Genomic DNA, 17810 nt, shown 5'->3' on the forward strand with positions numbered 1-17810 from the left:
GGGGCGTGGGGAGGATATATATATGCCACCTTGAACTGCTCAGAGGAAGGGCAGGATACAGTGCCAGGAGTAAAATAATTTACTCTTGCCCTCTTTGTAATGTGCAGATCCACTCAGAACAAGAGGAGTCAAAGATCTGAACTTTATCCGTGTACTTTTGGGAGATGAGCAAACGATAACCTTGCTCTCTATGTCACGCAATGATGCTTGATTATGGCAAGCAAGTTGGCTTATCCTGAGGTTTGATAGCTTGGTACTCTTGTTTTTATCTTGTCCACTCTATTTACCTTTTTGTCAATTACTTCATTCTGCATCTTTGCTTGAACGTCATGCAAAAGGTCATCCAATTTGGTGGAAATGAATACGGAACTGACTTCACTTGTTGAGAACTTTGAAACCTGTGTTTCATCAGAGGAGGGAATACTGTGCGTTTATCTTTATTTATTGTGCATTATGTTTCAGATAGGAAAAGAGCATTCAGGCCTGAAGGCTGTTACTGAAATTCTGCAAGACATCCAATATAAGGTAAAGCTGTTAATTCTGCTTTCTAAAAATGTTTTGAAATGAACTAAGTATGATAGCTGCAGGCTACATTTGAGTTCTCTGATTTATTAAGTAGCTTAGCTATATCCAACATAGGCGGCATCATTTTGTAAAAATAGAAAAATAGAAAAGAGAGAGTTTGATAAATAATTTATCTTATAATTTGGTATTTTTATTAGATAGTCAATTGTTTCAAAATCTGCTCTCTCTTAAAAACAAGAGAGACAAGACTGATTTCTGTTAAATTTTCAGGGAAAGTCCAAGACAATACCGTGTTTTAATCCCAACACATTATTACCAGGTAAGTGCTTATTTGTATGCCACAACACCATGCATGTACAAAAGACTACAGAGGCCAAGAGTGGTGCTGCCAGTGCCTGCAGCCAGACCCTGAAAGCTTTGATAGAGGCAAACCCATGGCTGTACCATGACTGCTCTAGGCATGTTTCCTCTTTAGAAGGTAGTTACCTGGCCATGGAATGCGCCTTGCACAATGATGGCAGCAAGTGAGGAGCACAGGCTGACCCTCATATTTGACATGCTCAGACAGCCTGGATTTGGGGAAATCTGGGCTTTACTGAGGAAAGCCCTTGTTATGGTATGGTGTTGCACAGAGAGACACATAAACTGAGAAGGGGCATGCTAGTGAAAGCCCTTGCTGGTAGTCCGTGACGAGAGGAGAGTATCCCATGCCAGTGGGGATTGCAGCCCATCTTAGACCCTTCTTGGGAAAAGCATTCAGATGCAGTTTGCTGCAGTCTGATGTTCCATTCAACATCTCTTTGCAGGGATGTAGTTTGGGGATGAAGTGCCTGCAGCAAAGTTTTCCAACATGCTCCCTGCCAGCTGCTCCTGGCACAGCTCTAGACTGAAGACAGGATCATGCCCTTGATTTTAAAAAGAAAGATGGAGCATAATGGCAGGTTTTCAAACCAATCTCTTCCATTTAATTTCAGACCCCCTGCTACGAGATTACTGGGTGTACGAAGGCTCTCTCACGGTTCCCCCCTGCAGCGAAGGTGTTACATGGATCTTATTTAGATATCCTTTAACTGTATCCCAACTTCAGGTAATGGCTGTGCTTATAATGACCTTAGAATGTAATTCCGAGTGAAAGGTTACAGCGTGCAAAATATATTGCAGGGCAGGATACCTGCTTCATCTTCAAGATCTCATTAGATCAGTTGGAGCATGGCTTTTAAAATAAAGGTTAAATCTTTTGTGTCACTGAAAGCAATAGAAAGGTCAGAAATGAAAAAAAAAGAACTCTGTTGACTTTTATTCTATGCGCCAAATATATATATATATATATATATATATATATATATATATATATGGGAAAGACAAAAAAAAATCACAGAGTAAAAAAGAAATGTAGCCCCTTGTCATCGTCTGCCTTTAAATAATTACTGCTAGTTGTTTGAACAAAGGCACACAATAGCTGTGTTTGTGCAGTGAGGGTTCCTGTGGGTACTGAACATGCCCGCCTGCTTACGTCTGACACCCCCCCCCCCCGCAGACACAGGGCTCCTGTTCTATTGGGGATGCATTATGCAACATATAGTATTGACAAAGTAACAGTACATTAGTGGTACATTTCTTCAGCTTTACTTTGTTCTGCAACACTTCCGCAATCCTACCAGAGGGGCTGTAGCGCAACAAAACCAAAATTAAACCAGGATATTTGTGGTATACAAAGCTATGGGATTTCAGCAGGGTGCTACAAGAAATGAGCTAATGTGAAACGAAGCAGTGTGACCACCCCAAAACCTTTGCTGGCATGTGTGTGTGTGAGAGTGCTTCTACATTAAGCATTTAACTTCCAATGGTATCCTGCAACCTGCTGCACTTTGGGTGGGTGCAGCAGAGGTCCCCATGGGGGTGGCCAGTGTGGTCACTGGACGAAGGGGACTAGGCTAGTCCCCTAAATGTTCCCCTGGTGTCTCCTTCCCAAAGCCCGGGAAGCTTCTGCCCGGCTTAGGGAGGCAGGCGCAAGTCTCTGATGGGCCCAAGAGCTGTCCTACCATCTTCCCAAAGCCCATCTGGCTTTTGGAAGGAGGCGGGGGGGGGGGAGTTTAGTCATCCTGTCAGAGCCCTGGCACCTCCTTAGCAAAGCCTGGGAAGCTTCTGCCTGGCTTAGGGAGGGAGGCACGATGCTCATGTGCACAACGTCAGGACATCACAACACCCCATGCATGACACCGACTCCCCATGCCCCTTGCAAGCTAGCACCTCTGGCCCTAACTGTTCCCCTACGAAAAATTTCACCGCATGCCACTGGTGGTGGAATCCCCTCATCAGAAGAACCCAGTGAAGGGGCACGTCTGCCAGATCCTCCCCCTGCTAACCGCCTTAGGATTTCTCTGCCCATTTATGTTCTGTTATGGTTGTCCGGAGTAAACAGTTGCTAAGTATATCTGGTATTCACTTCTCCTACTGAAGTAAGGACTGAGAAGTGCTTCCCACGGAATGATGTTGAGTCCCTCCCTTATCGAAAACATCATTAAAATAAAGCTTTTGTTACAAGTGTGAGGCACTCTATTCAACATGCATTTATTTGAAGGTCTCCTAGTACTACTCAGAAGTACTGCAACTGTGATGGAGCTTTTTTCTCATCTCATTTTTGTTTGCTTTATCTCTCCAAGACTCCAAAGATTGAAACTTTTGAAGTGTGTTGGAGAAATCACTTTTTCCTAAACTGCAATGACATCAAACTATCTTAGTGAAGTTTCAGTTCAGGTTTCATTTGAACCATGTTACCTCTCTGTAAGATACTCAAGATCTTACTGTTCTTCTGTAAGATACTTACGTTTTCAGGGAAACTTTTTTTTTCTTAATCCACTTAAATAGACATAAAATCAATGAACATCTTCACAATCTGAACTTTCCCTTTTAAGTATCTCCCAAGAACCTCCATCATCTTCCTTCCTTTCATCTCCTCTATGAAAGCTGCTCCATTCTGCCTTTCAAAGCTAAAAAGAAACAATATGGATTTCAAAAGCACTACTCTGAGGAACAATAATCTTAGCAACCCAAGCTGTTCATCAAATAAACAAGCGTATTGAAAGAAGTCAGTTTTGAAGTAGATGGCAACCACAATTACAGTTATTTTCTGAAATGGCGTTGTCCTTGCACTGTACCAATGTGAAGATAAATCTTGAGTTGAATCTAATCCTACACTGACTTGCACACAGAGAAGCCTCCTGTCCCCGTTCTTAAACCTTGGCAATATTTTCTATGAGGAGTAAAATTTGTCATCTGGGTAAGGGCAAGAACAGATTGTTGTTGTTGTTGTGTTTAAAGCATGGGGGTGTGAACGTACGTCCTGTGGAATATATGATACACCTTATGGAAATGCTATCTATTTTAGGGGTGATTTCCCCCCTTAATTTTGGGTTCAAAAAAATAGGGGTTGTCTTATACATGGGGACTTCTTATACATGGAAAAATACAGTACAGTTGTACCTTGGTTGTCAAACAGAATGCATTCCAGAAGTCCATTCGACTTCTGAAAACGTTCGACAACCAAGGCGCAGCTTCCGATTGGCTGCAGGAGCTTCCTGTACTCAATTGGAAGCTGTGGAAGCCGCATCAGATGTTCAGGTTCCGAAGAACGTTTGCAAACTGGAACACTCGCTTCCTGTACTCAATTGGAAGCTGTGGAAGCCGCATCAGATGTTCAGGTTCCAAAGAACGTTTGCAAACTGGAACACTCGCTTCCGGGTTTGTGGAGTTCAGGAACCAAAACATTCGAGCTGCAAGGTGTTTGAGATCTAAGGTACGCCTGTACTTGCTTAGCATATAACCCACATTTTCATAAAAATATATCAAGAAGGTGTAAACCTAATAAGAATAAAATCAGAAAAAACTGCATTAAAATATAATTGAAACATTAATAAGAACCAAGTGGTTAAAAAAAAAATTCATATTGCAGAGGTTTGTCTTAGACTCTAAGCAATATATATTTAACATCTCAGCTATTGTGTGGATCCCAAAGCAAATGGCTCATTATGTAGTGGGAGCTTTGGGAGAAAGAAGCTTAAGGAAGAGCTTAGTAGCAAATCACATGCTTTGTATGCCGGAAGTGCCAGGGTCATTTCCTGGCCTTTCCAAGCAAAGTGTGGAAGGGAAACACATCTGAAGCCCTGGCAAGCTGCTGCTCATCAATGTAAAGAAGTTGTTGTTCCTGTTGCTTCTATACAACCTGGCTTCCCATAGGAACCCAGGGCAGTGAACATCATAAAAACAATCCATGAAAATGTGTTACAATACCACAAAACAGAAAAAAACCCATATGCTAAAAGAATACCACCAGTTGAAATTGCAGTCAACACTCATGTCTCAAAGGCCCAGGAGAACAGATATGTTTTTCATTTGTGTTTAAAAGCCTGTATGGGGGCAGACGTACCTTCCCAAGGAGGGAGTTCCACAAGCTGGGCATTATCACAAAGAATGCCCTGTCAAAATTCGGGAAGGCAACTTGTGGGATCTACTTTGTTTTTTTTAGAACCCTGAGATCTGCCAACCACAGTCTGGCGCAAAAGACACAAGGCACTTAAAGAATTCTGGGCCTAGGAATTAGTACCAGCACTGAACTGAACATTAAAACTCACTTGTAAACAAAACCCTGTTTTCTACAGGATTTGGAGTAGGAATGTGTAGGGATTATAATAAGATTCCTGATTTTATAAGGTTTTCTAAAAAAGAAAAGAAAAGCCATAGCACAAATAGTAGAATGGTGGGATATAGTTTAGAGAGAGAGAAAAATAAACAGTATTAACATTTCCTTACAATGGAGCTGATGTATAAAACAACAACTGTTTCCTTGTTTTTATTAGATAGAAGAGTTTCGAAGACTGAGGACACATGTTAAAGGCGCAGAACTGCTAGAAGGCAGCGATGGAACACTAGGAGATAACTTTAGACCCACACAGCCACTAAGTGACAGAGTCATAAGGGCTGCCTTCCAGTAGCAAAGACAAATAATGGAAATAATCATAATGTAGGTAAGTAAAAACAAAATAGAAAGGGACATGTGGGAGTGGAGACCAAATGCAAAGGGCGCAGAATTCTTTAAGGTTTGTGTCCAACTTAGATTTTGGGCAGGTGTAGTTTGCCTTCATCCTTACAGGACAAGCTACACCTGTCAAAATTCACTCTTCCACACAACTGTTGAAGGCCTACAGATAGAGGAGTGCTGTCTCCCTTATCATGAGCAGAGAAGAAAAGAGAGAGTCATGCATGGCATAGAAATAGCAGTGTTTCTTGCATTGGCACTCAGTTAAATGTGAGTCCCACATCTGAAAACTTTGCAGATGACTGCATAAGCCAAGGAACCACTGCCCTCTCTTCCTGATTTTTTGCTTGTTCTCCCGTTGTGTGCCTACCCTTCACCATATTGGAATTTCAATTATATGGTACTCTTCTGCAGTTCCACAATATAATTACTTTGTTTTTGGAAGGAGTGATTTCAAATGCATCTGGATTCCTGCATAGAGATTACTTGAGGGGGAAGTCACAGACATACTCATGTAAATTTTATTTGTGAGAGAATGAATAATGTCCTAAGGCCACTGCCGGTAATTCAAATATCAGTAGCACCAAAGTTATTTGAGATGACTTTGAATTTTAAGCATGCAAGAGTTACTTCTAAAAAGTATTGATCTGAAATGGCAAATCTCTTTCAATACATTTAACAGCATCTAAAAATAATTCTTGGGAACAGCTTTGTCAACCTGCCCCTAATTTATAAGGTAATGCTTAGATTCAAAACAATATAAGTGGGTATTCACTGAAAGGTTGAGCCAATTAAATAATTTAGGAATTTAGAATCAAAAGAATGTGTTTTGCCACACATTATTTTATCCCACACAGCAATTTAGTATCCTTCGGATCCTGTTAATCTTTGGTTCCCTTCATCCCTGACTGACCACAATAAGCACCACATTGACAGGCGCATTGTGGTCAGCTTCCCAAACCAGGTAGAGATTAAATAATACAGGACACGGGTGTGGGTAGAAACAGGCCACAATATTTATTGACCAAAGTGAGGTAAACGGGGGTTGGCATGGCATTGGGTCAGGATTCATTAACCCCCTAAGATCTGAAGCTGGGGGATGATGTCATGTGACTGGAATCCTGCTAGTAACCTGAGATGAATGGCGCTGGCTTTGGCCTGGACAGAGCTCAGTTGGAGAGCTGGTGTGCCCAACTCAAGACCACTTAAGAGGGCCTTGAGATCCTACTCAATGCCATTTAAGCCCAAGTTATGATCAACAGCTATGTAGATGATGCCTAACAGTCACCTGCTATCCATTGAAAGAAACTTCTCAACTTGAAGGCTAATTGTGGTTAAAGAGTAAGATTACTTTCCAGCTCTGTTAAGTAGCAGCCACTCAATGCCTCAATGGAAGACTTTAAAACCGAGGACCTCTGTGTGTGTGTAGGCTAGGAAAACCCACCTCCAGCCACAAGGTGAGGGACGACTAGAATGGCCCCAAGATCTTGCTGGGCCATGCAAGAGGAGGAAACCCCACAAGATCCCAGGGAGTATTGGTTCTTCCCTTGGCCATGGTTATGTCACAGTGCTGGGCCAACATTAATGCTGAGAAACTGGTAAAAAGTGTGCACCAATAGTAATCAATACAATATTAAAGTATTCATGTTGTGTCATGACAGAGCTCTTCATAGTGATCTTGAGTTAGGGGATCCTGCCCTGGGGATTCTGTGTCCCCCAGATTTACCTAAACAGATCAGTGGGCAGTACACCTCAAAGGCAGCACTTTCCAGGAGGACATGCTGCTGCACTCTGTTCTCAAGAGCAGTCAACCAGATCTTTCCAGCAGGGATTCTGAATCAACACACCAACTCACCTATTACTGTTTGTTCCCCTGTAGGCTCTCCAGTAAAGATGACTGGATGTGGAACATTAGGCCATTCATCAATGTCACAGAGCTAGGATGCAATCTGGAACACACTGTTCCTTTCAACCTCAGCTTAGACAGCCTTCAGATTGCACTGAATTTTAGCCTTTATTGGAGCAACTTCTGTTACCTGTGAAGCTGTTCTAAGTTTGGCAGACCTTTGGTACCCTTCTACACTACTTGCTCAGTTCCAATTACAAATTTCCACCACCTGCTGGTAACCTCAAGCACCTGAGTCAGTCATCCATGGCCTAGCCCAGGATCTAGAAGTTGTCCACTGCATCTGGAATAGGACATCTTGTGCCTGGTTGAATACATGATTATTACTTTTGCTGGAGGAGAGCTGAAGGAAAATGTATCTTGGAATCTGTTCCCATATAGGAAAAGTCCAAGTAGTTATTGTATCCTTCTCAAGTGTTATTTCATTTATGTTACTGTCTATTTTACTTCTGCAATCAAATAATGGAAGAATAGGCCTGAAGGTAATTTGAGGCATCTACAGGTATGCAGAAAGCGAGGCGTCACTACACCCCAGAAAAACATTTGCCATTTTTTTGTCACACATAGCTAACCCATTCTAGGGCCCATCTGCACATTTAAAGCACTACTGTACCACTTTATGGCTTTCCACAAAGAATCCTCGAAACTGTAAGGTTGCTAAGGGTTCTAAGAGTTGCTAGGAAACCCCTATTCCCCTCAGAGAGCAACAATCCCCAGAAGTCCCTGGGGAAGAGGGGTTGATTGTTACTGTATTTTTCCATGTATAACACGACCCCATGTATAAGACTACAGTATTTTTGGGAGCCCAAAATTTAAAAAATTAAAAATTAAGGAAGTTGTTGAATATAAGATGAACCCCATTTTATTACTAAAAATTTTAAGAAAGAAAGGTTGTCTTATACATGGGAAAATACAGTAAACCACTTTGAAATTTCAGCTCTGTGAGGGGAACGGGAATCTCCAACAACTCTCACCATCCGTAATAAACTACAGTCATGACTGTTTAGGTGGTATAATACATCTTTTAAACTATTTTGCAGATGAGACCCTAACATCCTCTTGAAAATAAGAGTTGAAAAATGCATAGTAAAACCTGTGTAATGCTGGTAAATATATGACTCCCTCTGTATCCTACACATTTTGAAGTGATTTACGATTCATATGCTTTGATAAACAATTATACATGATACAGTATATCCCTGTGAAATAAGATTGAATTAAATAAGTTGATTTCTGCTGGCTTGATGTTTTCTAAGAGTCCTTGATGTTTCGAGTCGATATGTATTTATTCTATCCTGATTACTAGAAGCCTTTGTGGATTTCTGAGCCATACTAAGGAGTGGCCTGAGGGAGAGGAATATAACGTTTTAGAATTCTGTCCTTTTCCAATATCTTAACTCAGTAGCTGGAATGGTCTTCCATAAGTCATTCTTCTCTCTTTCCTGTTTTTTTATTTAATAATGCAAACATAAGCCTATTTGAAAATATGAATATTAATTTATTGAAAGTAATGAAGAAATAACAATGAGGGAAAGTCAGTATTTCTTTATTTCCAGAATCTAGAGATCAGACGGTCTCTACCAAAGGGATCAGATGTGCTCCTGCCAATATGAAGAGGCCTGACAGGAAAGATAAGAGACAGAGAATAAAGAATTCTCTAACATGAAGAAGAGAAAAATAGGACTTAGGAAGTAACAAATCTCACTCTCAGAATATTGAAAAAACATGAGCCCCTTTGAACTTGCTTCAACGTAATCTGTCCACAATATGTATTAGTACTAATTATTTGAAATATTGTTTACTGATCAGCATGCACTATAGCAAGAAGAGTATGCATCTCTATGTCAACCAAATCATAATTACATTTAAACAGCATTGCAAATGATGAGGACTGTTTTTCCCTTGATTAAACTTATTAATAACAAATGCTACATTCATTGGTTTTCCAGAAATTTCCTGGGTTTTCAGCCAATAGTTTCACAATTACATTTTTGGAAGCTGTAGAATAATCTCCAGTTAAAAGTAAAACAGACAATACAGTGGTAACTCAGGTTAAGTACTTAATTCGTTCCGGAGGTCCGTACTTAACCTGAAACTGTTCTTAACCTGAAGCACCACTTTAGCTAATGGGGCCTCCTGCTGCTGCCGCGCCGCCGAAGCCCGATTTCTGTTCTCATCCTGAAGCAAAGTTCTTAAACTGAAGCACTATTTCTGGGTTAGTGGAGTCTGTAACCTGAAGCGTATGTAACCTGAAGCGTATGTAACCTGAGGTACCACTGTATAGTAATGTATTGATGGAACCCTGAGCTCCCAATATTCTGTAAGCTTTTTCTGACAGGGTTATGCTAATATTTAATTCAAATGAATGTCATTCAAGTCAGGACATCACACAGGCCTTTAATATTTATTTATTGTATTTATATGTTACGTTTTCTCTAAAGGTGCATACATACACAGTTTTCTTCCCCTTCTGTTATATTCTCACAACAACCTTTTGAGGTAGTTACAAAGAAAGCACAGAGCAGGCCTACTATCACCCAGGAGTGGGAATTTGAACCCGGGTCTTCTCTGTCCTAGTCCAACACTCTAATCATTGCACCACACTGGTTCTCATCAAATATAACCTGTGCTATAATATAGGTGGAACATAAATAAATAAACCAACAAAAATAAATAACATGAATATATGAAAAAGGGATATAAATCCATATCCAAAATCAACACCTAATGTTGGGATGTGTTTATTTGATAATTTCCAATAAAACTTTTTCCTAAAGCATTTCTAATTTTCATATTAAGATTTGTTTTTATATTGAGACTTTTACCTTTAAGGAAAACTATAGGTCACACATTTCTTTTCAATTAACCTAATTTATAATTAACACGAAAAGCTGTTTGTGTCGCCTCCTGTTCAACACAGCTATAATAAATGCAATAAAACACGCTTTCACATGGTTCCTTATAGTTATGTTTCATTTCTTTAATACAGTGGGTATATTTCACATGCTGGTACAGCTTAATTTCATTTCTGAACGAATATTCTGCTTGAACAAGTGAAAAGGGTATAATGTGTAAATTCAATTAAAGAGTAATTAGCTACTCAATCACTCTTACATCACACTTGGGACTGGCTAAGAAAGAAAAAAGCCACTGTTCACAAGTATATGGGAGAGCAGTGTGTTAATTAGTTTAGTGCTAATTGAAGCTGAGAAAGTATGTGACTGCCATGAGATAGATTTTAGCAAAAGCTGTCATAACAACAGTGCTTCAGTTTATTTCTGCATATTGTAACATGGAACTTTCACAGTAAGCCACAGCCCAAATTAAACTATGTGTTTTCATCTTCTCTGAGGAGTGCTTGCTTGGTGTGTGTGTGTGTGTGTGTGTGTGTGTGTGTGTGTGTGTAAACTGTGCTCTCTTAAATCAGTACTGTACTAATTTTCTCATTTAGTCAATAGCCAAACAATGAGCCAAAGATTCCTGTAATTGTATCCTTCTATTATTTACAAGAGATGAGCCTGATTCACTGAAGGTGACTTTTGTAATTTATGCAACTGAGATCCAACACAGCTCAGAATTTTAACTTCTATTAATATGACCCTTAATACAGTTCATTCTTATTATTTATTAGACTTATTAGCTGCCTGTTATCTAAAAGGTTTCAAAGCAACTTGTAATATACCATGGCGAGGGGGAATAATATATAATATCAACATTTTCATGCAGCACCGACAATTCATTCACAAACACCACATATCTACCCCCTATAACAGTCACACGAAGCTTTGGAAGCTAACAGCAGAACAAAACCAGCTTAGTCCCTCAAAGGCCTGGGAAGTGGTTAAATGGTTCTTTATCTCATTGTTTCACTGGTAATTCTTTGAGGACCGCAGGTGTGATTCTGCTTGACTTAGTCAAGTGCCTAGCAATGGCCTGTGATGCAATCACCTATTTGGCTACATGAGTAGAGGAAAAAAATCGCTCACACTGAAAGGTGGCTTGCACTTTCAAAGCAAATTTTGCCAATCATCTGTTGGGTGGCTACATAGGTGCAGTTGCACCCAGTTGTACCTTGTCAAAATATTATAGTACAGACTTGTTTTGGACATTGTTATGGAAAACTGATACATGAGTCACTTAGCTGGGGAAACCCAGCCAGATGGGTGGGGTATAAATAATAAAATTATTATTATTATTATTATTATTATTATTATTATTATTATTATTATTATAGCTGAAGTGCTGTTAGTAAAGTCTGAAGCCAGTATGTCTACTATGCCAAAAGGGCCTGGCAAAAGTACCAACAGCTGATAATTCAGAGCATGGAGAAGACTGCAATAGTAATATGGAAAGTACAGTGGTACCTCGGGTTACATACGCTTCAGGTTACATTCGCTTCAGGTTACAGACTCCCCTAACCCAGAAATAGTACCTCGGGTTAAGAACTTTGCTTCAGGATGAGAACAGAAATCATGCTCCAGCGGCGCGGTGGCAGCGGGAGGCCCCATTAGCTAAAGTGGTGCTTCAGGTTAAGAACAGTTTCAGGTTAAGAATGGACCTCCGGAACAAATTAAGTTCTTAACCCGAGGTACCACTGTACAATGTAAGTTTGATATGGAAGAATAATTTCTAAATCTAAGAGCTCGATCCAGGCCATGTCCTGCAGGTGTAGGGAGGAAGAAATCAACAGTAGGGGAATATCACACATGGAAAAGCTACAAGCATGAGTGGGAAGTAATTGGTTAGTGATGGATCATTCTGTAGGTTTGGATATAACACAGAACACTGGAGGTTATAATTAGAGGCTAGCAGAAAAAAGCAAAACCAGACTTCTGATCATGGAAGCAAACAAGAACTTCTAGAATGTGAGCTACTGAAGAGATCCTGTAAGGTATAGAGAGGAACTGGGGACAGCTCACACTCCAAAGGTGGGGCAACAACCATCAGACATACTCAAATTAATACTTGTGAGATGCTCAGGAAAAAGAGTTTAGGCAATCAGGGAGCTCACAGGTGATCTTGAAGGCAGTGCAAGCAAGTGTGAAACATCTATTCAGTAAAAGCGAGAGCTGCAGTAAAAGTCAGTGAACAACAAACATCTTCACAGTTCCGATGATAAAAAATAGCAATTAGCAAAAACTCTGTGCAAGACTGAAAATAAAAGACATCAGTTGACAAGACATCTGTGGAAATCTGACTACATGTGCAAAATGCAAGGCTGCTTTCTCCATAATGCTAATTAACCATTCCATAATCATTAGAGTTTGGTGCAGCTTTCCAATTATAAGCTAGGATGGTTTTTTGTGTGTGTGCAGCAACTAAGAAAATCTGCAACAATAGCTTCAGCTTCCAAATAATTCAGAAGTAAAGTTAACACGTCAAATCAAAGCCTTATACCAGTTTGACTATGTAGACTATGTGTGCCATGAAAGGCTGACTTTTTTTTCAGCTATTCAGTCTACCCCACTGCTGTTTTGAAGGTGCTGCTGGTGGAGAGAGATTCAAGAAGCATGGAGCCCTGGAAAGGAGAGAAGGGGAAGGGGAAGTTCTACTGTGTAAATGGAAGTCTGCTTCAGGTGTGGAACAGCAGTGTTGGACGCAGCGAAGTCCCACTTCATTTTGGGACTTACTCCCAAGAGTAACTTCTTGTGAAAGGAGAGCATGCTGCTTAAGATAATCTCTGTGCATTTGCTCTTACATGCTTATAATATTCTTGGTGCAGAATTAATATCAGTAAACAACACTATTAAACAGACTGATATAATCTATAGTTGCAGCTGGGAAGTTACCAAGGAATTATGGGTGGCTATTCCTGACTCACCCCAGGAGTGATAGATCATTTGCTTTAGGAGCTGTGGGGATTTCATTGTCCTCTATGTGCACATCAAAAGGAACTAAATGTATAATATTCTATGGGAACTTTAAACAACTGGACTCCTATTAGCTTTTTCCTTTTTACTTCATGAAGGGAAACTTGGTATTATAGTTGTATACAGAGGATTTGTTCAAAGCAAAAACTGTGGGAATTTCCAAAGTTCTGTGCACCATTCAAGACATTGCTGTTTTCTGTTTCTGTACAAAACATAAGGCTTTTAGGTTACATTTGGAAAGAAGGTACGCAACTGATTGAAAGTAATAAAATTCACAGTGCACAGAGTGAGGCAACTCGATGAAAATGTCAGGGATAAGTGAGACTTGTTCTAACTAGTTCCACTCCATTAGCATTAGTGGATTTTCTCCTGATTTACACTGCTGAGAGAGAGAAGAGTCAGGCTCACCATACTATTGAAGAATATATCGAGAAACCTCCACCCCTGCTGTCATGAAACTCCTTTCAGTTTTCACTGTCTCCCTGGCTGGACATAAACAGTCTTTCAGGCTCACTGTGGAATTTCAGTAACATAATTGTTCCATTCTCTTTTCAGAGAGGGGAAAGACAATGCCCCCACAGTGCCTTTGGATGAGAAATGGAAACGTTTGAGGCTGCAGCTTCAGTCTCGCCACAAAGCCTGCTTTGTCTGCCTTCATCTAATTCAGCCTTGATAGACAGCTATGACAGTTGCCCTGTCCACACGGTCCAGTGAAATTCTGGGAATGAGCTTTATATTACAAGGAGAAAACACATTAAAACTCCCAACTAGCTAGTCTTAACTTTTTATTGCTCATGACATCCAGGTTTTGCACTGCACTACTCTATAGTAGTCTGCAACTCCCAGCATGTTTGGTGGGGAAATTATGAGTGTAAACAACACACCTCAAAGGGATTGTATAAATAATGACAGCTCTCAACATCTTTTTTTAGTATTCTCCTCTCTTGCATCATTCTAGTATAAAAGGTGCAGATGCTCCATAATCATCATCATCATCATCATCTTCATCATCATCATCATCTGCCTACCTTTTCTCCTGACAGGACCCTCATTAATGGAAGGCAACTTGTACTCATTGACGTGATCTAAATGGAAGCCCCTTCTGCAAACAGAGCAAAAGTGACAGATCCAAACCACTGCTTTTATATCCAGTGGAAAGTGATGCTGCAAAAAAGGAAGCTCTAACCACCACAAAGAGATTTAAAATGCTGGCTAGGCAAACCTTATAGCAGGCCATACTTTTGTACAGATTTGTCCCCTGCAGAGAGAGCCAATGTGGTGCCTTTTAGAAGCTGCTCTTCAACTTTCAACATCCCAGACCATAGCTGGGACTGATGGGAGTTGTAGTTCAACAGTATCTGGTGAGTACCATAGTGGCTATCCTTAGTCTACCCTGCCTGGCAGTGGCTTTCCCGAGTCTCAGACAAAAATCTTTCCCAGCACCTGTAGCATATTCCTTTTAACCGGAGATGCCAGTAATTGAACCTGGAAACTTCTGCAGCTGAATCACTGAATTAGGGTCCTTTCTCAAATGAGAACAAAATTTAATTACAGTTTAGATCTTGACTTATATATCTGGGTACATAGTACAGTTCACTGCTATTCTTTGCCACACTGCACAGATTTGACTGCACAACTGCAAAACATTAGTGCAGAACTTACACCTCCTCTTTTGAAGCAGCTAGGCTATTGGGTAGGGGATGAAGTCAAAGGCCTGGATATAGTGGCCAAAGCTGTTTCAGCAACAACAATGCAATCCTCTACATATTTACACAGACACAGGACTACAGTCATACCTTGGTTTACAAACAGCTTAGTTCTCGAATGTTTTGGCTTCTGAACATCACAAACACGGAAGTGACTGTTCTGGTTTGTGAACTATTTTTGGAAGTCAAACATTTGATGTGGCTTCTGCAGCTTCCGATTGAGTGCAGGAAGCTCCTGCAGATAATCAGAAACCATGTCTTGGTTTTCAAACGTTTTTGGAAGTTGGATTCCATTCAAGAAGCAAGGTACAACTGTACTGAGTTCAATGGGTTCAATGGGACTTAACTCCCAGGCAAGAGCATATAAGATTGTAGCCAAAAACATTATAGGAGTTGGCCAGAGATATCCCCTTCATCACAGGGAATATTAAGATTATATTATTGAGATTGGAAACCATATAAATCATATTTTTGTGATTGTGAAACAAAGGGATAGCTGGTAAGACCAAGTTATAATGAAATGCAAAAATAATAAAAATATCCTGAGGCTCGCCATTCATGAAGACATCTGTAATGGTTATATATCTCCTACCTTTGCAATAGTCATTGATGCTAAACATCATATGACCTGCAAGTATGACATGTGCATTCAGTAACACACATCAAGCTCTCTTACTGTCTGAAAATTTGCACATACCCTATTGGAGAAAAGCATGGGAGGTGATGTGTATGTGTGGGTGTGTTTTTACAGGATGAGAGGGGAATAAACTAAAACAGCTCCTCCCCTTCCACTCATGGTAGTCTATACTGGATAGAACCCATTCTAGGAATGGAAGGAAAATTTACATGAAAATAAGGACTCTTCCATGTGCTGTATACACTTTTACATTTATATTTATGTAAATGTATATAACATGTAGAAACAGGTAACAGTATAAGGATGGCAACATTTTTCTTTATTTCTGCTGTGTTCTTTGAAATGTAGTTCTGAAGACAGATCCAAAGCACCCCATCCCCCAGCTATGCTTTGGGCAACCAGAGGTTTTTTACACTTGGCGTAATCTTACCTAATCAAGTTTTCGTGACACCACTTCCATTTAATCTTAAAACCTATTACAAAAATGGAAGACTGGGGCTTTTATCCAGCAACATCTTTCTCTGTCCCTGACCCCATCCCTTTGTTTTGTTTCCAGTTAACATGAAGCCTGACAAAGAGTTCTGACTTTTCAGTTTAGGAAAAGGTGTTTAGGAAGTTTATTGTGGTAATAAATCAAGACGGAATAAGGTAGCCACAGTGACAAAGTCATGCAAATGTAAGAAAATTCTGTTGCGTTTTCCACAAACGTAGAAAGCTTGCCTTGTACCAGGGTTGAGCTAAGCCTAAGATTGTAGGCTCAGGCTCTTTGGCATCTTAGGCCAACACCATCATTTGCTCCACCATACTTTCAACTGGGTTTGTGAGGCATTGAACCCGGGACCTGTTGTTGTTATTTTTGGAGTATTTATGCTGCCTACTAACTGAAGTTCTTGAAGTAGCTTATAATGTAGTTTAAATGCAATATAATAGGCAATGATACAATAGTAACTGGAGTTGGGCAAAGGTGTCTATGAGTTCCACCTTAGGCTTTAGATGTTCCAGCTGCCACTCTGGATCTGAATCTCAGGGCCTGGAACAGAGTGTTGAAGCAGCCTGGTGATAGCTCTCTGTAGGCCAAATTTCCCCTCCCTGGGCTACTGCTGATGTCTCCCATAGCCTCTGAACCTGGGGGCAGATGCAGGAGGTTCTGGGGCAGCAAAGATGTTAGAAGTTCCCATCTCAGTCCTTAGATGTCCCGACTGCCATTCTTCTGCAGGATTTTTGGCCTCAGCAGGTCAACAAGGAAATAAATCAAGCTCAGACATGGCTGCCTAAGCAGCTGCATGTTAATTCTTCACAGGCTCTTTAAGCACCCAAATGCCCCATTATCATTTTCTCATTTTTTAAAAGAGACAATTTGTACTCCCGAAACCTTCAGGATATTCTTGTAAATAGGCTAGGACATTATTCTTTTAATATAAATATGGTCATTTCTATTCAGGAAGGAAGATCCATAGACTGGGCTAGGCTGCCAGGGTTACATGTGATGCAGAGGCAAATGTATATCTGGATATGTATTGGGGTAGCACAAGATTCATAAGGGTCCAGCATTTGTTGACTCAAGAAAATGTAACTTGATTCAGGACAGATGGCAGGGAACAAGGCTTTTTTCTTTAAAAGGGGGCATTTTTAAAGGAAACATTGAGAACAGTTATCTCAGATAGCAGACCATGTGTGTAGCATCCTGTGGGTTGGGGAAGGGTACTCACTGTGTGAGGAAACCTTGCAATGAGTCTGCCCAAATACTAGGAAGCAGCATGAATCAAGATAACATCAAAAACTAGATTTATTAGTACAGAGTAATATTCAGCATAGGAGCCTGGACTTATAGGGAAGACTAAGGTTCTAACCAGTTCCCTCTTAACTATGGAGGGAACCACACCCACTGTAGGGTTGCCATATGTCCACATTTTTGTCAACATAACCGAAAAATCTCAGCTTTGGGAATTTTCTTTAAAAAGCTCTGGATTTTCACTACTTGCAACCCAAGTTACAGACCAAGCATGCTTCTTAAAGAGGCAGGCCATTTACCAGCAGAACTGTGGTGACAACTAGCCATTTTTATGCCAACTTCACAATTTTTAGTAAGCAAAACATGGCCTTTATTCTAGAAATGAATTTGGTTTTTTCA

The 17810-nt window shown here is 40.3% G+C and overlaps 1 protein-coding gene across 2 annotated transcripts in view; it reads left to right on the plus strand.

The window, feature by feature from the left end:
• CA8 (carbonic anhydrase 8) overlaps positions 1-10421 on the plus strand; it is a 43947-nt gene extending 33526 nt beyond the window's left edge. The window contains exons 5-9 of one of the 2 annotated variants that reach the window (XM_077932981.1): positions 463-525; positions 796-844; positions 1500-1612; positions 5382-5549; positions 7440-8706. In XM_077932981.1, the coding sequence (XP_077789107.1) occupies positions 463-525; positions 796-844; positions 1500-1612; positions 5382-5516 (360 nt within the window). In that variant the 3' untranslated portion in view covers positions 5517-5549; positions 7440-8706. Of the gene's footprint in view, positions 1-462; positions 526-795; positions 845-1499; positions 1613-5381; positions 5550-7439; positions 8707-9022 lie in introns of those variants that run through there. The other variant, XM_077932980.1, reaches the window with a different exon arrangement.
• The last annotated feature ends 7389 nt before the right edge of the window (positions 10422-17810 follow it).

The sequence above is a fragment of the Podarcis muralis genome, chromosome 8 (genome assembly GCF_964188315.1).
Source record: "Podarcis muralis chromosome 8, rPodMur119.hap1.1, whole genome shotgun sequence".
NCBI lineage: Eukaryota > Metazoa > Chordata > Lepidosauria > Squamata > Lacertidae > Podarcis > Podarcis muralis.